This window comes from Lepisma saccharinum, chromosome 6, assembly GCF_977018435.1.
Source record: "Lepisma saccharinum chromosome 6, izLepSacc3.1, whole genome shotgun sequence".
Taxonomy (NCBI): Eukaryota; Metazoa; Arthropoda; class Insecta; order Zygentoma; family Lepismatidae; genus Lepisma; species Lepisma saccharinum.
The window spans coordinates 11469873-11494352 of NC_139234.1; the positions used below are offsets into that span (position 1 = coordinate 11469873).

The 24480-nt window shown below is 34.7% G+C and overlaps 1 protein-coding gene across 3 annotated transcripts in view; it reads right to left on the bottom strand.

The window, feature by feature from the left end:
* Positions 1 to 232: 232 nt before the first annotated feature.
* Positions 233 to 24480, bottom strand: part of Sur (Sulfonylurea receptor) — a 147269-nt gene continuing 123021 nt past the window's right edge. For all 3 annotated transcript variants that reach the window (XM_083123523.1, XM_083123522.1, XM_083123520.1), the window contains 9 exons: positions 20797 to 21107; positions 16515 to 16736; positions 14735 to 14892; positions 14180 to 14375; positions 12896 to 13133; positions 10617 to 10747; positions 6533 to 6720; positions 5840 to 6140; positions 233 to 3213 (listed from right to left, as the gene is read on the bottom strand). In XM_083123523.1, coding sequence (XP_082979649.1) covers positions 3061 to 3213; positions 5840 to 6140; positions 6533 to 6720; positions 10617 to 10747; positions 12896 to 13133; positions 14180 to 14375; positions 14735 to 14892; positions 16515 to 16736; positions 20797 to 21107 — 1898 coding nt within the window. In that variant the 3' untranslated portion in view covers positions 233 to 3060. The remainder of the gene's footprint in view (positions 3214 to 5839; positions 6141 to 6532; positions 6721 to 10616; positions 10748 to 12895; positions 13134 to 14179; positions 14376 to 14734; positions 14893 to 16514; positions 16737 to 20796; positions 21108 to 24480) is intronic.

Here is a 24480-nt window from a genome sequence, read left to right on the forward strand (position 1 = left end):
AAGGGGACTGACAGCAGTGCCAAGGCGAGCTCAGCCCCCTGATCCCTGCCTGGTTACGGACTTAGTTCAAAGTAAAATATACCAAAATGCAAATATTCAAATAACCTTCATCATCATCATCATTATTCAGGGTTGCCACTCTAAGACCACGATAAAACAATCAAAGACTTGTGAAAGTAACTGAAAACATATTGGATATAAAAAGTGAAATCTTGCATTATTGCTCCACAATAATTTTATTTTTCACTGATGTACAAAAAATACATACAAAATTAAGCATACATAAATATAATGCAAATTTCATCTATTAAAGATAAATTCTTGACATTTATAAACAATTTACAGGAAATCATTTAGCATCGATATGTGTACAATATTTCCTTCCATATACATACATATGTAGATATCACAAAGATGTCAGTGCAAAAGCTTTTCCTTTACACAGAATAATATATATATATATTTTTGCAGTTATCAAGATGCGCAAAAGAACATTTGATGTACTAAATCAGAGGTGAATCTTGTTACAACATAATAACAAAACAAAATATATCAACACTTTAAAGCTATAAGCAGGATAGTGTAACGCTTGTCATGCATAAATGTACTGCTGTACATAAATATAACAACAGAAAGTCTATATTTACATTTCATTGCACCCTGTAATTGTGCCAGATAAATGCACCAATACATTGAAATTCAAAAATATCAAGATTGCAATTTGTCATGCATGAACCCATGAAACATAATCATAAACAGTATTTTGCAAAACTTCTAAGTGGAACATGCATGTATTGTAGGATCATACAAGGATGAAATTACATCCAGGTAAATCATGTTATTGCCTCTTATTTTCTCCTCATAAAACAAATCAAATGTCTTAAATTTTACAATTACTGCTAACTACTCTGCAACTCATGAAAAAATAATTTTGGGTAGTCAGTGAATGATAGTGGCCTTGATCACATGCCTCTCTAAAATTACAAGTGCAAAGGCAAGTCCCCAAAGTAACACATGATCGTAGATGATACGTATTATCCAAAATATTCATTTGTGTATTTGCAAAGTTAAATAATTGTTACATTTAAGTAAAGAAATAACAACATAAGTTTACAACAGTTTTGAAGTGCACAAATAAGTACAAAAGCATAATTCAATATTCTTGCTGACATTTACAAATATTCAATTCATTCGGAGAGATGCATTTACAAAACTCATACTGAAGAAAAATCATACACTGTCAATGTTCAAATTTAAGAAAAAGTGTGTGTGGAGTGAGGGGGGGGGGGGCAAAAAAATTCACATAAGATTTGTACCATTTATTTAAAATTACTTCAAAATTCATTGGAAATTGTTTGGATATAATAACAATAGTAACAATTGAATTTGTACAAATCCATTTCCATTGATGAAGGATACATGTACGCTGATGATAGTTAAGAAACAGAGAGAGAGAGAGAGAGAGAGAGAGACACCATATTGCTGTACAGTCAGCAGCAAAAGCAAGTGTAGATGAATTGCCCATCAGCAATTTCATTCACTCTGTTTCTCATAATCTGATGATCAAAGGTTGAAATAAAAACATTCTTTGCATAAGCAGAATTTCATTCCTTAAAAATAACACTGGATGTAAAATTAGAAAGAACAAAAATAGCAATGTATAATTTTGCCTACTATTATTTTTGAAGTTGGCCATACAACACTGACATTATACATATGAATTTACAGAAGTGAAATTCCTAGCTGGGGGGATGCTTGGTTGAGTTTGGGGCTAGAAAGGGGGAGACTTGTGTGGATCAACATGGAGACAATGCAATAAGTGAGTGGATGCTTATGCAAATTATCCTAACTGGGGGATGCTTTATGAAAATTCCCGGAAGTGCCAGATGGCACCTCCCATCCACTTTGAGCACTGCATTTACAAGTATGTAATCAAGGGACATACTTGTGATTAAAGAGAAAATATACTTTTCAAGAATATAAATGCAATAGCAAGAAGTCAGTTATTAAAATACAACATTGAAAAGGCAGCAGATCTACGTGATATTTGAATAGTTTCACCCTGTTTGTCATTTTAATATGTTTTCATCTGTGCTAAAAGATTTACATATGTGTTGCAACCGTTGGCTCACTTTTATCTCAGATTATTCATAAAATTACAATAACGAAATTGATAACAGGTGTTTGAATTATTACTGCATCTCCCATATTTGCTTGCCCTCCACATAAAAACTTTTCAATTTCAAAGACTTGAATATGACTTTCTACATGATATTATTTGATTTTCCAAGAACATTTACAGCATATATATTTTATTTTAATTTCTCAAATATATTCAGCTTTACCTAGTGGCTAGTGCCATCAGCAGAGTTAAATACTATATACATGCTAGTAACCATGCACTGTATTGACAAATTCTTTTCATTATGGTTCTAGCTTCTGCTCAAAATATTAGAGAAAATTAAAATAAAATTTGGTTTTTGACCATATTGACAACATCTGGTGTTAATTGAATAGCTGTCAACAATTGAGCTCCATTCATTCCTTTCTTTTACAAGTGCTTGTGTGGGCATAGTGGGTTTTGTGCTTGTTTGTATGTTGGCCGAAACAATAAATGCAACCTAATCTTTTTGTGTGATGTGATAATATTGAGAAATGTATAAACTGTGCACAAAATAAACAATCAATATTCACAGGGACGTAAAGCATTCTCTGGCACATAAAGCATATAATAAAATAAAAATGTTTCTGCATTATTTGTAACCACACAGTAACATAAAATTTTCATCAACTTATTGCAAAAACAAATGATACTAGTCAATTTAATACGAAAAACATTGTATTCAATGACTAAAACAAAAGTGTTTCTTCTTTTAAGTAGCACATTTCGTATACCTTGTTTAGGATGTGTATGTATGTTGCTCCTTTGCAATGAAATTTCAAGCTCAATGGCTCTAAAAATCATTTATGCAATATCAACAGTGTTGTGATGCTTTAACAATAGACATTCATCTCTTCACAGATAGCCAAGCATTGACTGTTACTACATTATCAGGTAAATTAGACAAAGCCACCTTCTTCAGAAGCTCTCATCATGGAAGAGAATATTCCCATGGATTTGCTAAGGAGTTCATTTGGCTTCCCATCCTCCACTATGCGGCCACTGTCAAGAACAATTATTCTATCTGAGTCGAGTATTGTAGGCAGGCGGTGCTGGAATAAGAAAAGGAAAAACACCATTACATCAAAATCAATATGATTGATTTTTATATTATGGGAATTTCAGTACACAGGCAATTTTGCCCATTACACAATACAGGGATAAGCTGAATAACTAAAAGATAATTGGGGACAGACCCTTAACAAGAAAAGAAAATATGTTTGTTCAAATCTTTCTAACTCAATACTTAAAACTTAATTCATTCATAACTTATAAAGAAGTAAAACTACACTATCTCTGAGGCACTCAGCATATACAAGGACAAACACAGGACAACACAACTCCACAGAGGAATATTCTGACCGTGGATCCAGGTGCCAGAGTCTGTTTGGCCTGCAAGAAGCAATTACCGGGATGTACTTTGGTGAAGTGAGATTGAATTTTGGTAACTTACCAATAGGTTACACCTTACACCCTACCCAATCAATATGATTACATAGTATGACACATAACATACTATGCAACCTGTTGACTAAAAATCTGCATTGCAATCAGATAATCAGGTGCAACACAAGCATAACAGAAAATGCCTTTTTTATTATTTACTTTTTCAACTCTGTCAATTATATTTCATTACATGCCAAGAAACAAAATATTTCTTCATCTGTTATCCATTAATAGTCACCTTGTTCACCTAGCATGTTTAGTAGTTGATCCACAATCTTAAGCCTAAGCATGGGTGTTCTTTAGGAGCCAATCAGAAGAAGCAGTCATGGGAATGGGCTAATGGCATGTTCTTCCTGCATGGCAACAAATGGCTTATATGAGTCAGGAAGCAACTGCCACCATCACTGAGTTGTAGTTCAAAATGCTGCCACACCCACCATACTCCCTGACCTGGTCCCCAGTGATCATCAACTACCCCTGGCAATGAAGAAAAACCCGTGCATTTGTGATAAACTTCAAGCAGCTGTTTGGGTGTTGTTGCAACACACCCCCAAACCTGGTTCCAGGAGGGCCTGGAAAGCTTTTGAATTTGAATTTAAAATTTTGGGTGCATCAGCACTAAGGCTAGTTTGCACCCATCACACTATATGGGGTCCAGCCCCTTATCATAACTAAAGTGGCATAACTGTAATCCCGTACAACTAAAATCTTAAAATTTTCTGACTTTGGTTAAAAGCTGAGTCTGTAAAGGGGCACTCAGCACATATAACAAATTTGAATTTGAATTTAAAATTTTGGGTGTGTCAGCACTTAGGCTATTTTGCACCTGTCACTTTATACGGGGTCCAGCCCCTTATCTGAACTAAAATGGAACTAATAACATAACTGTATTGTTGGAAGACTAAAATATTCTGACTTAGGTTAACAGAACTAAAATAAACATTACTGTAATGTCGTGTTGTAACTAAAATATTAAAATATTCTGACTTTGGTTAAAACTGAGGCTGTAAAGAGGCACTCAGCACACATAAGGACAAAAAACAGGACAACGCACAGAATTTAACTGGCCAGGGCCAGTTGCCAGAGCCTCGTTCATCTGCAAAATGTAGTCCAGGGTGTACGTGGAAGTGAGGTTGACTTTTGGATGCCTTACCAGAAGGTCGCCCCTTACACCCCACCTGGAAAGCTACCACACAGGTTGCACAAGAGGGTTCAGTTCCAGGGTGGAGAAACATTATATCGAGAAAGCATGCAAATTTAGCAACCTGTGTATGCCCTGTATCTGTAGCAAAAAACAAAGTGTTAATCAATATAGTAATAGCCTTTCTTCCTTAACAATGTCAAAATCCATTTAATGATGTTAAATGCAACAGTGTGCATGAGAAGAAAGGCAGTTACATAATGAACACCAATATCTGCATTTGAATTCAATGGATGATATTCAACGAACAACTTTCCCCACAATTCATTGTGCGAAATCACATTCTGCCTCCTTTTTGGACAAACAGATCAGATACTGTCTTGCAAACATGCTTGGTAAGCATTGTGCATGTGATATTTGCCGAAGTGATTCAAGGTATAATTATCATGATCATATGAGGTATGTTTACGTATAAAATTTAGCAAATTTTTTGCTGTAAGATGGCTTCTCATATGCTTTCCTTAACACGTGTGAATCTATTTGCCCAACATGCTGTTTCTTCCCAGAGGGCACTGCATGATGACGTCAAATTGAATATCATCCATTAAAATGTCATATTCATATTATTTTGTTTCAGTTTCCAGATCTTTCTTAAGCTAACATTACCAAGGTATGAATGACAAGATTTTGTGTATGATCTTACATTTCAACTATGAGTAAATTCAACAGAAGTTGCTTGCTTCTGGATAATATATATATATATATATATATATATATATATATATATATATATATATAAAAAAATCAAATAAGGTAAAAGGAAACACTCACCGGACAGTAGGAAAATTCAAAATTTTCGCTAATTTATAGCATCATCGGTGTGAGAAGACTGTTTCTTCTCACACCGATGATGCTATAAATTAGCGAAAATTTTGAATTTTCCTACTGTCCGGTGAGTGTTTCCTTTTACCTTATTTGATTTTTACTTAGCCCTTTTGGCCCTCCTTGCTTTTATCCATTATATATATATATATATATATATATATATATATATATATATATATATACAAATTACTTGAATGAATACTAACTGCAATAGTTATGACTGTTCTCCCAGAGAAGGCTTTTGTAGCTGCTGCCATAAGTTCTCTTTCAGTTCCAGGGTCGACGGAACTCGTGGCTTCATCCATCACCAAACATGCTGCCTCGTGAAGTATCGCCCTTGCAAGGCAGAACAACTGGCGCTGCCCTGTGCTGAAGTTCTCCCCTCCCTCCCGAACCTCTCCATCCAGGCCTCCGGATAGGGAGCTCACAATGTCCTTCAGCTGCGAGAGCTCCAGACTATTCCACAACTTTTCATCAGAATAAGCACCCCGTGGGTCGAGATTCTCCCTGCATAATTAGAAAATAATATTAATAAAGTTAACTATGGAAAAGATTATATGAGAACTAATGTTTAAGATGGAAGTTGAGCTGCTGAAAAAAAATGCATTTAGAATGCCATTATTGGTAGAAAAATGGCCAAAACTAATTATATAAAACTATTTCCTTCAAGAAAATTAAGTCAAAATAGGGAGTTCTGACCTCCACCCCACCTAACCAGCCTTTGTTGTGCTTATATTTTGTATTATCTCAAACTTTATTTATCTGAAATGAGTATGGTTCCTTCATCTCTGGTTAAAGCAAGTTTCTAGTGGAGTTCATTTACAAACTAAATTAAAGAAGTAATTAACACATATTCAAATAAAAACTCATGCTCCATAGAAGCTAAAACAACTAATTACCTGATTGTTCCGCTGAACATGATAGAATCTTGAGGAATAACTGAAAGTCTTGACCTCAGAACCTGAAGTGGGACTTTCCTGATATTAACTCCATCTATAAGGATTCTCCCTTCATAGGCATCTACCATATTGAAGAGAGACATTACAAGAGATGACTTTCCACTTCCGGTTCTCCCACATATGCCAATCTAAAAAACAAAAAGAAAATTTGACTTATTTGTACCTCAATTATTACCACCTTTTTCCTTTCAGGTGCATAATAATATGGAATATTAATAAACCAAATGAACAAATATGATTATGCTTTGTGTATTAGGTAAGGTAAAGCAGTACAAATTAAAATTATGATGGAAACCATTCTGGTATTATTACATGAATAAAGATAAAATATAATCAAAGATTGGCGAGATCTGAGGGTCAAAATCAAAGTGGAACAATAAGACTAATTGTTATCTTAAAGTCTCACACAGCACTCAAATTGAGGAACTTTAATGCAATATGTTGTCAGGATTGTAAAACCTGGACATCTTGTGCTGTAAGTCATAAAACATCACCTTGTGTGCCACAGTATTTGCATAATAAATTATAGAGTGTGTGACTCACTTTATAGACACCCTCTATTTATGCATATCTTGTGTGATAAGGGTGTCAACGAGGTATGAGGGATGTTACTCAGGGATGCAGCAGTAGAACGTTAGTCAAACTGGGTTTTAAGGATTGTGTATAACCCTCCTTGGCTCCGTGAAGAGGAAAGGAGGCAGACGAGCCAAAGTACACTCACCTAATCAGGCAGCAACCCTTCTGGCATCTTGGACTCTGATGATGATCATGGCACAAGTGTGCCAGTCATCCCGGATAGCAGGCGTCTATTGTATCAGCATCTGAATGGTGGCACACATCAGTTGCATGGACACAAGAACGTTTGCACACTTCTGAAGTTTCCAAAAATCCGGGGTACTTATCCGACTCACCACATGCCGGGTTTCTGATGAGTTTGTAAGCTATCGTGCCAGTAAACCCTGTCTCGATCAGGAATAGTTGCAAGCTGGATTCTGTCTAGCCAGAGGAATTTTGTTGTCACTGCCTTGATTGGGTCAGTGTGCTCGAGTTAAAGTTGGTTTTACTTTTAGCTTTTGATGCCCGTTTGCCTTCCCATGACTATATACATACATACATACATACAATATGAAAATATAGAGGTAATACAATTCAAAGTAACCCCTTATATTTTTGGAACAAACAACACATTGGAAATTGAATTATAGAACCAAAGCAATTTATTGTGTTTCTGAAAGGAACTATGCTATTGTAATGAATAGTATTGTATTGGATCAATGTAGAAAAGATTTCTCCCATAAACTGCATGGTGCAATGGCTGGTTTGAGGGCCAAGACCTACCAAATGGCTCTTTAACTGGATGATGCATGGTCATAGGCACGTATCCAGGAATTCCTTTCGGAGGGGGGGGGGGGGGCTGAACACCATTTTTTAAAGGGGTATAGATAGAACCTCACAATTGTATGTTTAAGGCCAGTGGTGGCAATTGAGTTTCAATATAGGGGGGTGTGCAAGGAAAGTTTCCTTTCTCTTGGTAGGCTATAGTGTGATAGTGTGGAGGCAAAAAAATGGGGAGCAACTATCCTCTAAATCATCGCCACTGTTTAAGGCTGTGAAAACGTGAAACCGGAACATTTTCTACCACTCAACTCCTCTGTTTTCATGCTTTAACATTGTGTGCCAGAACCATCTTAGTATGTGTGTTTCTCCATTTCTTCTCATCAGGCATCAAACCATCTGTGTACCAGAAGTGTTTTTACGAAACTGTTACAAATGCACGGGATACACAATCCATTCGACAATACGAGATTCAAACTGTGTGCTGGGAACTGGACGCAGACAGTTCTCGAATATTTCTCTCTGATTCGAGCCTGAACACCACTAATATGTCTTGTCCTCCCATGTTTGCAGCTCTTATAACAGCCGAAACCCACCAAAGTGTTTATATTCAGGCCTAAGCACTCGCAAGTGTTCAAGATTGTCTGTTGAGTGTGTGTCGAACCCAGTAGACTTAAACTAAAGTATTTTTTTATGCCATGAAATTTTCGGACTGCATACATGAAATTTGGTCATGGCACAACTAAATAATCACTCAAAACTTTGATTTTCAGTTGACCTGTGCAGCTTATTTCTTATTTAATAAACCGCTCTGAAATATTCACTTTAGAGAGAGAGACCTTCGATCTCTTCGACCCTCGACCCGAACTACTCGTAGCACTACACTGAACGTAGCTCCGGACGTTCCGCTGTCATCAATATCTTCAGCTTTGGCTCCGAACTGGAACTAGTAGTAGACTTCTTTACTTTACAGTATTTAGTCCTTTTCATTTTCGAATCACTAGATCTTATAGAGCAACCAATGGACACTGACTGATCACTAATTGACTGTATGAATTACCACACTTACCTCTGAAGTCTAAACCGATTCTGTTGTACAGATCAACCGGGAAATTGAAGCCGCTTATTTATATACTCATAATATTCTACAACGTTCCTCAGATAAAACGATTCATAAATATTGCCAGTAGTTTGACTACTTTTCTTATTCAAGAATGTTCCCTCTCGCACCTTCCAGAAAATAAAAATTTCAACGAATCGCCCTACGTGCTACGTGGCGCTACCTTTGTTGTGCACTTTCCAAATGCTGACAAGTCTCTACATAGTGCTCAAGTTTGCTGTGACAACACTGAAAGCGCAAGGAAAGTTTACGTAGAATATTATCAACAACAGGGTTATAGAACATTCTCCATCTTGCCTTGATAAGCATTTTTCTTCTCAAATTATTGTCACATTATTCAAGAAGACAAAAACCTAATTTTATTTAGTGTAAACTGAAAAATTTCCTGGGGAAGGGGGGCTCGAGCCACCTGATGCCCACCTTGGATACGCGCTATTAACAATAACAGGGTTATAGAACATTCTCCATCTTGTCTCGATAATTATTAATCTCAAATTATCATCGTTCATCACATTATTCAAGAAGCCAAAAGCCCACGTAATTTTATCTAGTATAAACAAAAAACAATTTCCTGAAGAAGGGGGGACTCGAGCCCCTGATCCACACCTTGGATATGTGCTATTAACAATAATAGGGCTATACAACATTCTCCGTCTTGTCTCGATAATTATTTATCTCCTTAAATCATCATCACATTATTCAAGAAGCCGAAAACCTAATTTTATCAGTGTAAACTGAAAAATTTCTTAGGGGTAGAGGGGGGCTCGAGTCATCTTATCCCCACCTTGGTTACGCGCTATTAACAATAACAGGGTTATAGAATATTCTCCGTCTTGCCTCGATAATTATTTCTCTCATTAAATTAACATCACATTATTTTATTTAACACCACAAGAAACAAAAAGCTCATTTTATCTAGTGTGAACTGAAAACTTTTTTTGGGGGGGGGGGCTTAAGCCCCCTAAGCGCTCTCCCTTGGATACGTGCCTGCATGGTCAGTACATTGAATCTCATTGATGATGTTTTATAGCTTTCCAGACCAGAGCCCACCACTTCTTCCTTTCCATTAGCTCTATTGTCCTCACAATTCTGCGTCTGCACTGAAATTTTGAAGCTCCCACTGATGATTGAACATGGAACCGAAATTTAGCTAGCTCTCAGTCCAAGATAGAGGACTATTTCACTGGGGAATGAAGACTAGTACATTCCACTCTTACATTCTTTTTTACATTTTCTGTTTATGCCCTTGCGGCAGGATCTAAATTTTAAACATTCTTAGTGTGATGTTCTCTTTCTTTATGGATATATTGATTTCAAATACTAATTACCACAGTACATCCTCGATTTTATTGGATTTAATGTTGCTTTCATTTGCAAACAATATGGACATATTTGTTGCGGTTACTTTTAAATGTATTGTGACTGAAACCTATAATTGAGCAATTAAATGTTTGTTGGTTACCTAAACTGTTAAATAAGTAAATACAGAAATAGAGTTTATAACAATGACATTACAACAAATTAATTTATTAGAGGATTGTGCCACTGCTCATTATTAAGAGTACATACCTTTTGTCCAGCTGGAATATGGAGATTTAGTCCAGAGATAACAGGTTCTTTGGTTTCATCATATCTCAGAGAAACACCTTCAAAGGTTATTTCCCCTTTTTGTGGCCAAGTACTGTCAACATTAGTAGCCTCTGTGAAGCAGAATTAGCATAAAAATCTTGCATGTGAAATACATGATTTATGTTACAATAAATATATATATATATATTTCAAAACTCACTACCATATTTAATACTATATTTCAAAACTCACTACCATATTTAATACTATGTTATGAAGGCTTATGGGAGTTACAGAAATAAGCCAGTGAAATTGTAAGCAACCAACTTTTGAAATATATAACTTTAAACTGGCAATGGATTGGGACCAAATTTTTTGTAATTGCCACTAAAGTACTAATATCCAATTTAATTTCATACATACGTATTTTATTTATATATCAAATGAGAGGAATTAGGAAACATGCACCAGACACTGGAAAACAATTTTTTGGCATGGTTGCCAGCCACATCTTCAGTTCTAGAAAAGAGAAGGGGGAAACGAAAGTGAGTTTTCGATTTGCAAAGTTGGTCAGTATAGCCAGTATGGAAAAATATGGTTCTCTCACCAGCCTGGTGAGTTCAAGGTTTTCCAGTGTCTGATGAGTAGAGGCGGCAACTTAAAATAAATTGGGGGGGGGGGGGCAAGGTTGGCATAAACAATATTTTATTTATGTAAATATAATATCTGTCCCTCTATGTGAATTTTGGGGGGCAGAAAGTGTCTCCTCCTCCAAAGTCAGTGCCTATGCTGATGCTGATGAGTGTTTCCTATTTCCCTCCAATTTGCTATTTAGTTGAAACAATAGACATTGCCTCGAAAACTGAAAATGTATTATACATTAATTGTTACATATATATTTTCTAAAACAAGGGTAAATGTAATATTTATTTATTTGGAAAAATTGTGAATACAGAATAAATCCATTTTAAATTGGGAAATCAACTGAGAAAAATTAAAAATAACATAGTAAGATGCACATAAATAACAAGAGTAATAATAAGAATAACAACTACAGTAAACCAATAATAATATTAATATTAACTCTTCAATAATTTAATGCACACCATTTCGAAAGTTTGTTTGGAGAGATGGAAGTCTGGAGCATCATTTAATGAATTGAAAAGGGGTTTGTAGTCCATGGAGAAGCAACCTTTGTTCTAAGGATAGCCTTGGAACTTTTGTGTAAACAAAAAAAGTATTGGAATTTGCTAGTGGTACGTGGAATCAAGATATGTAACAGTGCAAAGAGTTCACTGATGAAGATTTGCCCATTCATGATTCTGAAAAGAAATCACAAGTCTAAAGCGATGGCAAAGAGAAGAACTATGTATTTGAGAATTGGATACAATTTCATGTTTGAAAACGTTTGCTAACTACTAATTCATCATTTATTTATAGGAATATCTGATATAATTATCTGCAATTTTACCAGAAAACTGATCTGCCAGACTACTTATGTTGCTCAAAAGTACTGATTTAATCTGTCCAATCCATTCTCAAAATTGATGTCTAAGACCTTGATTATTTACAATAATAATATGTAACAACAATTAAATTTCTCTTTATCGACTTTTGGTGGTAAGATTTCTATTAACTATGATAATGTTACATTCAGTTTTACATCACTATTAAAAACTGATTGTACTAGCCAGGTTCCTGGTGTAGACTTCTGGAAAGAGACACACAGTGATTAAAATCAAACCTGGAACTAGCAGTCAACATTAGCCTATCTGTATAAAATAGACTTAAATGGAACTAGCAGTCAACATTAGCCTATCTGTATAAAGTAGACTTAAACACATTCTTGTAAAATAAAGAGAAAATATAATAAATATTTTGACAATTAATATTAGTATCTATGTTAATATTATGTTTATGTATCAGTATCGGCGATTCCTGCAAATACTTTCCCGACATTTTCAGCATAAATGCCGTGCAACACTTTCGCAGAGTCGAGTTATCCTGGAAACTATGCAAAGTTTGAAGTTTTCATTCATTGTGAACCATTTTGTAATTCTCGAATATTCTAAAACAATTGGAGTGGAATACTTACACAAATATAAATTGAATTTTTTTTAAATTGTTACAATTTTCAAGTATCGGTATCGGTGGGAATCAGTAAGAGTATTGGCATCTGTGTCTGTATCGGTTCAAAGTGGTATCGGCACACTCCTAATTTTGTTGCCTATGTTACCAAGAACAGAGTTGAATAACACATATAAATTAAATAGACTTACCTTGCTCCCTGTAATCCTCCGTTGCCCTCACAGAATACTGACGTACTCTATCTACAGCGTTCATGTACATTTCCATGTCTGCCAGGAATTTCACCACCCAGTTCAGGTAGATAGGGACAAGCAGTGTGTAGTTCACAGCCAATCCGACAAGAGCAGGGGTTATCATGTGTGGGAAGAAATTGGCGGAGAGCAGGGCTGCAATGATTGCTACAAACACAATGACTCCTCCCAGATAGTCCTATAAGATAAGAAGCAGCAGTATTAAAATTTGATATTCTGATCATGTGAGCCCATTTGTGATGGACTAAAATGTAAAGATAAGTATAATGAAGCAAGTAATTTTCTATACAATTTCACTTAAAATGACCGAAAGGAATTAAACTGTAATGACAATGGGAACTAAAATAGGCTAAATGATAAAAGCTTGAACGAGCCTGGCAACTATTCAAACAACCAAAAACGAAAACTGAGGAAGGACCAATACTAATTAGACCCTATGGTAGAGACTGCATACACTTCAATGGTAAGAGCCAACAACACAAGAAACATGGAACAAGCTTTGCTCAAATAACTAGAGATCTGCATCAGTTTTCAAATAGAAAATTGTTATATTTTCAATTATTATTAAGATTTGTAGTTACATAGTATATATATGTTCCTAAATACTGTTATCAGCTCTTGGTCTCTTTAATATATTCTCATTTGAGTAACATACCAGATTTGTTAGCAGTACAATTAAAGCATTATAATTTCCATGGAGGTATCACTATAGATTCTATACACTGTATTTTATTGTATTATTCTTTCATACAGTCTTTGTAACAGAAAAAGAAAGGGTACTGTATACACTTTTTAAAAAATACACACAATTATGTCAAAAACAAGTCGTGTATTTCAACACAGCCACAAAATGATTATTTAGCAGTTCATGTACAAAACATTTATTCTCATGTCAGATAGAATGATCTTGAACTTTTCAATTTGTGATGTAAAATAAACTAATTGTTACTCACTCTGATATTATGTAATGTGCATTTCTTATATTCCCTATTTTATACATAAATTCTCTGGTATGTACAATAAGTAAAATACACAACAAATAAACAATATATGTTGCAACATCATGCATCTCCTTCTTGGAAAAAGAGGATGTAATTGAAAAATAAACATTATCAATTGAGATCTTTGCTTTCAAAAACAGTATAAATGTTACACGAATTTTGAAGATACCTATGAGAAATGCACTTCCACACATACAAAAGAAGATACAAATGTATTACTTACTAAAGCAATACCCAACCATCTGTTTCCCGTATTCATAATGAGAAAAGCATTTGTATTTGTATCAGTCTTTTCCAGCAGCATTGTTGTAAACCTTCTTTGGTGGGAGAAAGCACGAATTGTTGTCAGTCCACACAAAGTTTCAGAGAAATGTGAGAATATAGGAGACTTAGTGATGCTGTCCAGCCTTTGTAGCTCCCTGGAAGCAGAATCATAACAACTGTTTAAGTGTGTTACAGTGAAAAATTACTTGCAATATAATTTGAAATTTTGTTTTCAATGTATGCATTTTTGGTACAGAATATCAAGATCCTTTTTAAATATATTCAAGCAATGTTGAAAGCAAGTAAGTTATTTTATTTCAAAAAGGTTCGCATGATATTTGTAAGTACAATTAAATTATTAATAAAAAATGTAGTCATTTTTAACTTTCTAAATATTTGATAGACATTTTTTTAGTTATTCAAGATACTGATGAACCAAATTAAAATATCTAGGTTTTAAATTCATTCTTAACTTGTAGTCTCAAAGAATGGGCCTCTTACGTTAATAGCTCACCTAGAAGAGAACCTATAGAACCTCTGCACAAAAAAGTAAACCCCACAGATTGGAACTGCTACCAGCAGAAACCATGGAGTCACAACAGCATTTACTACAATCGCAGAGAAGCACAGGAGAAGGAACTGTAACAGCCGTTGAATGGATGTGGCGATTTTCTGTAAAATAATAATAATAGTTTATTTTTAAGTGCGAGCACAGTATAAAACTTAATACACCAATAAGTCAAGTAAAATAGTACAAAATTACACAGCTAAAATATGTAGAAAATATAAAAGACTACAAAATTGCATAGATAAACTATGCAAGATATAGAATAATATGATGAGAACAAAATATTAACATTTCAAATTAGAATTTCCAACAAAACCTTCTACTATATCTCTAACAGCAATTGCTTTTTGTTACTTCATGCTGAGCACATCAATGGCCCACTATCACATTAAATTCCTACAATTCACAATATATTATCCTCTAAATTTTGTATTAGAGTTTTTGTCAGTTCACCACCATTCTTACTATTTACTGAAATAAGGAAATTGTGTCTAGTGTTATACTTGTAAGCCTTGTAAGCAATAGCTCTTATGAAATGATCACTATCAATCTTTGATGAGAGTATAGTATGTGCAAGTACACTTATTTTGATACTTCTTCTTAAGTACAGTGTTTGTAATTTAAGTGATTCCAACCACTATTGCTATTTAACTGTTACGTAACAATTTTGAATTTTCATGCACATTAGTCTGATAAAAAAAAAATTGAATTGATTCTATTTTCTCTGTATGGCATTAGCTGCTGAACTCCATAATTCACTACCACTCTATCCCCAGAATCTCTGGAGCAGGGCCATGCATAGTGATGAAAGTGGGCAGAGCGAAGCAGTACACGCTGCTGCGAAGGCTGGTAACTGCAGTTGTCGTCGTCGTCCACTCCACAAAATCCTACTTGCTGTCATGTGTTCACAGAGACTTCTTTTCATTTGCTTGTTGCAGACCTGGGACAGGGTATAGTAACTTTTTAGCTTTTTACCTGGTGGAGGGACATGTCACAGTGGTTCGGATCCCACTTTAAACTATAGGTCCAGTCTCGATTAGCCTTTCTGTGCATAAAGTGCACTTAAAACAACGATTCAATTCAATTCTTAGCTTTTTTTTTAGAAGTTTCTTTTCTGTGTTCATTAAATAATAGTGCTCAATCAATAAAGATTTTTATAACTACAACACAATAGCACATTTGAAATATAATAAAATAATTGGAAACAACAAAGTGTGTTTTTCTCATACATCTCATAACTTTCCATTTACTAAGAGTACTAAATAGTGATGATGGTGGTGGTAGTGATGATGATAACAATAATGATAAACTACACATTAAGTGATTCTAAAGGACAATATATATTCATGAAATCAGTGGAGTTTTTAACCCATTCCAGATGTTGGATGGACATAGCACAACTACTGTCCAATAAGATGGACGATGGGCACAGCCCAGCCTTTGCTATGCAATCATATTGTGAATGAACAATATCCCGGATATCTGTTGGGTATGCAGAACTTTGGCATGAATATTCAAAAGAAATCCATTAGATGTCCTCTGGACATTTGTGTGTGTATGAAGCACAGTGTTGCCAGGGGTTCCAGGTTTGAATCCCTGTCTGGGTATATGTGTTCTCTGTGTGTGTCCCTTCATCATTCATCCTCATCTTCGCAATTAGCTAAAAGGGTCAGAAAAGCAAAAAATGAAAGAAACCAAATCAATCATGAAGATTAAATTTTTGTACCTTATCAATAACTCCCATGTCTGAGGAGAATCTGTTCATGATTCTTCCAACAGGTGTAGACTCGAAGAACTTCATGGGGCAGCAAAGAATGTTCCAGAGCATGTTCTCATGTAGCACTTGCCTCGCCATTGCTCCTGCATACTGACCAATCCCATTCGAAGTTAAGGACAACAATATGGAGGCCAAGGAGAGAACTGCGTATATCCAGAAATAACGATAAACCTGAAAGTTGGGAAACAAATACTGTAATAATATGGTGTCTATCTACATTTTAATATATTTACAAGCATATATAAATTGCATTTCATTTCGTCTGGTGAGTTTTTCCTGTTTCCTTTCTTCATTTTTTGCACACAAGTTTACATTAACGTACACTATACATTCTCAGCTTACAGAAAGCAAAGTAGCATTATCAGTAAAAAGTGTGTGGGGATGTGGAGATGTATTGTTTGGGAGAACCAGTGCTTATAGTGAAGGGGGAAGCAGGGGGTGGTATTTCCCAAGCTAGGCAAGAATTATGCAAAGCATTACCAAGCTGTCCCATTGTTCCCATGTTAAACTACAGGTGCATATCCCAAAGATAAAGTAAGGTAGTGTCTGCTGCCACGTTCCTTTTCTGCTGTAACCTCAAAAGAGACATTCAAGTGGCAGCAGACTCGGTCTTTGTTTTATCGTGATTTCATCATGCTATGTATGCAATTACGTCTGTAACACATACTGTGAAGTTTTAGCAATAACTTTCACAAAAATGTTTTAAGATTAGGTTCCTTAGGATTCTTCTAATAATAAATCTAAATGCTCTCGTAGTTAGGTTAGGTTTTGTTAGCATTAAAATAATATCGCTAAATGCTTTCTAAAAAAAAAGTTCTAAATTACCTGTACATTCATTCCCACTAGTCATAAACTTGCATTTTTCTCGTCTTCATCTGTTCTTAAGATTTGTAACATGCTCTTAGCAGACGAATTACCTGGCAGGAGCAAATTTGATGCTTATTCTTACTGCTGACATGCACGTGGCAGCAGACTCAGCCATAAAGTAAACATCCCTACAACTAACAATTTACACTTCAAGCACTGGGGAGAAGTCTCATTTATTATATCCAAAAATATCACATAGAAAATGTACAGTGGAATAAGGAGCACAGTAACTGACTGGCCCACCTTTCCACGACCCAATTCTTATCAATGAATATACCTGCATGCAGAATAATTTTTCCATCATTCATTAAACTAAATATTTCAAATTTATTTATATTTTAGTGATATTATGACCATAAAATAAACTTTAATTCTGCTTATCAAAGAATATCTACATTCTGAGTGATCAGGTAAGGCCTGAAGAAGTGTTTGTATTAACATAGTAATCAAGGAATCTGAATGCAGAGAAATTTAATATTTTAATCCTCCCTAAAATTTATGTTTAAGGAAAATGAAGAAAAGAAACACATTTTGAACAAAAGAAACAAAATACCATGTCCTCTTGATACATCATTTGTATTTCAAAACAAAGTTTTTGCACAGTGCTTGATAGTATCAAGTTACATGTAAAGCAGTTACAATTACAAGTAACAGTTACTTTTTGACTTATAACTTGGTTACTTTTTAACCCCTTTAGTGTAGCAGCATTGTGCTGCTGTAGTGTGGATGGCATATATATATAAACTTCGTTTGTTTCAACTATATTCGATTTACTGTGGCGTATATAGTCTCACAGACATTTGGTGAGATAGTTCTAGCCAGGGGAGCCGACTTGTCAAACTTATTGGGGCGGCTCTGATCACTTAAATAAATTAATGAATGACTCACTCTCTCCCTTTTTAAAGTTTTGGCCTCGGTGTTTGGAATCTCATAAAAACTAGGGGTGTGTGGGATCCTGAGCAGTAGGGAAATACCGAATGCTCATTTTAAAATGTTGTTATTTCTCGACGTTTTCTGCATTGTCAATTTCTGGAACTTATTGTAAATTGTTAGTTTTTAATCCAGAAATTACTTAAAGTGAAAATGATGTGTAGAATTCGAGATTTTCAGAGCTTCGGGAAATTTCGAACATTTCCAGTCCTGAAAATTTCCCGACTTAGACGGGAAATTGAAAATTTTTCCCATCCCGATCTGGTCCCGCACACCCCTAATAAAAGCCCATGAATTCCTCACAAATATCATTTTTTTTATTCACAGTTCGAATGCAGAATATTAATTGTCCATGGATGGATATGTCACAAGTTTCGTCAACCATAAAAGCAAAATATTCCCCACTTTTAATATCTGCTACCACGGAGCACAAAACAGATCTCCCTAATATATCAATGATCTCGTTTTGAATGTCATGTGAGAGCCATTTGTAGCCCGAACGTCCCATCCACTACCCTAGTTCATGCACATTGTCTTTTGAAACTCCTTTTAGTAAAAATTTTAACAATACTGATAATTACATACTTAGTATATAGTAATAAGTCATGTGTTTTGCTGTCTCTGGTCATAGCCTCCCCAAAGTTGATGGTTTAGCGGTCTCAGCCCCCCAAATTTGATGGTCTAGAAAATTTCAAATGTGTATTTAAAGATAAGTTCATGTGGCACAATTCAGATAAAACTTTACAAGAGAAGCAAAATAGATAACAGTTTCATAGATCGGAGACACATTAAAATTGCATATTTTAAGTTTCGCATCATTCGAACTTACCAATTGTGTATTGCGGAACATAGTTCAAGGTGCCATTATGCTTTTTACATGATAACAAACGCAATTTTTCACATTCCGAGTGCTTTTCTTTTATTGCTTTCTTTGCTTCCAGAACACACAGTACGGCGGGCACATCTTGACTCACGTTGTGGTTATGCAGTGTTTCAACCTTCTTGACCGAAAAAAACCTACTATCATGTTCGTCACCGGTGGAAATTATACATTATGCATGGGTAGCTGACGGATAGCTTCACGAACCATACACGGATAGCCCCACAAACCATTTCAGATAAGGTTAGGTTAGGTTTGGTTGGGTTAGGCAAGCATAGTAAAACAAAAAAGGGGGTTGAAACACTGACAGGGGCTGACGTCATCAAACGTATGCAACATCCGGTTGTCGTAGGGCAAGGAAATGAAAGCAACGGCAATTGTGCGTCGCTGAGATATTTCTCTTGAAAAATACATGATTTCCTGGTCAAATATATTCCAGATGAAAGAAAATACCTCGACGAACGTTGTAAACTTTGAAAAAAAAACTCATTTCCGTAAGTAGTTTATTGTGTAAAATTGAAGAAATGTGTGCCGATGTATGAAACTGTTACCACAAAAGAATACATTAGATCCTCTTAAGCAAAATTATTTAGGGGCTCTGCTCCCACATTGTTAATATTGGGGGGGGGCTCGAGCCCCCACAAGCCCCATGGAGTCAGCGTCTATGGTTCTAGCTGTAGTAGAAACAAAAAATAGTAGTAAGAGAGGAAAAAGAAGAAAAAGAAGAAGATGAAGGAGATTTTTCTCTTCTTCTTCTTTCTTTTCATCTTCTTTTTTGTCTTTTTCCTGCTACTATTTTTTTTCTACTACAGCTAGAACTATCTCATGAAATGTCTGTGACGTATACTGAATTTGATGAAAAAACCTACATTTTCCAGCAAAGAAAACCTACATTTTCCAGCAAAGAAACCTACATTTTCCAGCAAAGAAACCTACATTTTCCAGTAGTGACTTGTTCAACAAATTCCACATTTAAGGGGTTAAAATGGGCAACTGTAACTATAACTCAGTAATTTTGTGAAGTAGAAAGTAACAAAGTAAACATTGCTTTATGTTTTCATGTGGAAGTAAATTTTGGATTACTGAACAAGAACATTCCTTGGATTGTTAATAATTCCTACTCCATTTGATTAATACAATCACTAGTCTCTATATTTGCTCTCTTAATGGAGAGGATCTATCTTGCAGTCCTATTTGGTTCAAGTTGCCATTACTTGGAATTTTCATAAAGCTATATGTTCAATATTTAAACATATGCAATTATTTATAATTTAATGAAAATTAATTTTAATTGTAGATGGTCATGAATGTAAAAAGTAAAATAATGATTGCAGGTCATGTATAAAACATGTTATACAAGTTATATCTTATCTGGAAAAAAATACTGTAAAATAACTTAGTTACTTTTGAAGTAACTGTAACTGCAACTGTACATTTGAGTAAATTTTCTGTACATTTAACATATTTCTTTCTTTAGTAATTGCATAATTTACACTTCTTGAGGAAGATAGTAAATTTTAATACATAACATCAACAAGCATAAAACATACTTACTTCTTTATCATAACTCTCATATGTTTCTGATACTGGGGTGGTTGTAGAATTTGAATCTCTTAACCACTGGGAAAATACAGTCTGTGAGCGAGATACATTTGATGATTCCTCCAGCTCTGTCCAGTCACTGAGCCAGAAATCAGTGTACACCCTCACAGCCTGCCACATGACGGTGGACATTAAGTAACATGTTCCGCACATTATGCCACAGGCATAGAAGTAAGTAATGTAAATTCTCTTAGGAATTTTTCCATATTCTCTCTCCTCTTCTGTCACTAATTTACTCTTATTTACATCTACATCATCCTCATCTGAAAAGGAAATGGAGACATGCAATCAAAGTGTAATAATAATTTTAAAAAATTCTTTCTGGAGAAATGATATTGAAATTTAATGATCATGTTTCTATGTTCTGGTTGTATCCATTAGTTACACAATCTTAGGGGTTTCCTCAACTAATTTAAAATATAAAAGTAGGCTGAGAGACATCTTGTTAGAAAGGTATCTTCATTTTAAGCGAATATGTTTAGTTTGAGCCACCATATTTAAATGGGTTCCTGAAAACTGATTTCAGATTTGTTTGGATACTTAAGTGAATGACAAATTATTATTTTAAATCTGAAGAAAATAGTGTATAAAATATCAATTCAATTATATTTTCTGTTTCCACCGATTGCCAATTTATGAATTTTCAAATGCATGGACTGTAAAATATTCATCTATTACAAAATTAGGGTAGTGTGAATATGGAAAAGTAGTTTTTTGGCACCTATTAATATGACAGCCAAAATTAAGAGTGTTTCCTAAAAAGTTTGCTTTGAAGTAAGTAGCTTGTTCTGCAAAGTGTCACTCAACCTCTAAGTACATGCCCCCCCTAGGGAGGTAATATAAACTTTAAAAAAATACCACCATTTGACTCATGTGAAGCATTTTCATGTAATAGCAACAGAATTTGTTAATGGGATTCATGGAAGAACTCTATTCATATACATATGAGTTAATGTCCGAGGCGTGTCAGGAAAGTAAAGATACAACTGATATATATCTTAAGAGAAATATGTAAGGCATAAGTTGGCAACACTTCAAGCACTGGGGAGAAGTCTCATTTATTATATCCATATATATCACATAGAAAATGTACAGTAACCTTGATCTTTACTCTTTCCAGTAGCGATTATTCACTATCTTGCGCTGAGTCTTGTGATGATATGATTTATTTGCATCCAAGGACTACAATGTTGTACAAGTAGGTACATCTGTAGTATAGGACATGTCAAATAGAAGTACATGATAATAAAGTTTGGTAATTTTAACATAAGATACACACATATATATTGGTGTATTATAACCCTTGCATATCAAGATATTATACTATACAATTTCAGTTTGATGTGCAACAGCAAGCCCTGCATGTATGGTAACTAACCATACCTTTTAACATTTATTCTGGTTACACATAGTATTATAGGACATGTCAAATAGAAATACATGATAATAAAGTTTGGTAATTTTAACATAAGATACTATATCACTGCCTTGTAATCAAGGGGTCCTGGATTCGATACCCGGTGGAGGCACAAGTGGTTCGGATCCCACTTTAAATTGTAGGTCTAGTCCCGATTAGCCTTACTGTGCATAAAGTGGACTTAAAACACCAACTCAACTCAACTCAACATAAGATACATACGCACAGGGTGGTGTATTATAACCCTTGCATATAAAGATATTACACTTGAAAAAAATCAGTTTGATGTGCAACAGCAAGCTCTGCATGTATGTATGTCCATACCTTTTAACATTTATTCTGGTTACACATACACAAGACCTTGAGACCTTCACACTCTGTCCAATAGATATGTCTGTAGGCATTCAAAAGATGAGTGTTGCCTCTGTATATTCTTGTATGCTGTAAAATGATATGATATGATATGATATGATATGATATGATATGATTTATTTCATTCCTTTGACCATTGTACAGTGGTTGTTTTCCGCACATGGTATGGAACATGTCAGCACATTACAGTTAATAATTATTTTCAAATAGGTACAAGTATGAAGATATTATACATAACATTTAAAAAAAACATTGATTACATTATAATTGATTCTCCTTGTTCTTGCTGTTAGTTGCAAGGTTTACATTAATTTACATACATATAATAGATAAAATCAATACATACATATACATGTCCTAGGAGTTCATTTAGGATGTGACAATTTGCAATTTATTGTCAGGTACTCTTTAACAGAATAAAAACAATGATCTAATAGGTATTTTTTACATGCTTTTTATATGAGGTTGCTGATTGTATTATTTTTATGTCACTTGGGAGGTTATTGAAACAGTGAAACAGCCATGTATTTTGGTCCTTTCTCAAATAATGTGGTGTTGTGTGATGGTATTGTGAGGTTGCTGCCATTCCTTGTATAATATTTATGTGAGGAGTTGTTACATTTGAAGGAATCGTCTAAGTCAGTTTTTACATACATCAGCAGATGAAGTATATACAAGCATGGTGAGGGTAATATGCCTAAATTTTTAAGTCTTCTGCAGGGTGTATTTCTCTTAGCTCCTGCTATTATTCTGACAATTTTCTTTTGTAGCACAAAAATTTTATTACTATTAGTGGAATTTCCCCAGAAGATTATACCGTATGTTAATAAAGATTGAAACATGGTGTAATATAGTATTTTCAATGTTTCTAAGTTTGATATTTTTTTCAGTGTATTAATGGCAAATATAATTTTACCTAGTTTTGCGGAAAGGTGATCTATGTGTGGGTCCCATTTTAAGCTTTCGTGAATCCATACTCCCAGGAATTTGACTGTTTTAACGTGATTTACTGTCATATTACCTAATGTAACATTTAGTTCATTTATCATTTTATTCCTTGTGTGATGGAAATTGACAGCCACAGTTTTGCTGCTGTTTAATACTAAATTATTGTCAGAAAACCATTTGCTGAGTTTGATTGTTACATGTTTGATATTAGAGTTAAGGGTTTGTTCCTTACCACTGGTGATGGCTACACTTGTATCATCTGCATAAAGAGTCGTTTTTGCTGAATTTAAATTTATTGGCAAATCATTAATATATATTAAGAAGAGTAATGGTCCAATAATAGAACCTTGTGGAACTCCACTTGATATTGTGCAGGGTTTTGAGACAAAGCTAGATTGAACAACGTCATCCTTTCTGTGGATAATCTCGACTATTTGCATACGATTGCTAAGATAGGATGTGAGCCAATCATGTGCGATGCCTCTTATGCCATAATGTTTTATTTTTTGTAATAGTTTTTCATGGGGTACTAGGTCGAAGGCTTTTGTTAAATCTAGAATGAGTCCCGTGCATTGTCCCGTTTTGTCTAATGTTTCTCTTATATATTCCAAATATTGAAACACATCAGATTCAGTTGATTTCCCTTTGCGGAAGCCATGCTGAGTATTTGAAATAAGTTGTTGTTTTTCTAAAAATGATACAATTTGATTGTTCATGGTAGCTTCTAAAATTTTCGAAAATGGGGAGAGGAGAGATATTGGTCTGTAGTTGGTTAAGTTATTTCTATCTCCTTTCTTGTATATTGGAATTACTTTTGCTTCCTTCAGCTTTTGTGGAAAAACTCCTGCAGTGAAGGACAAATTGATTATGTGGCACAGTGGGATTGCAATATATTCTTT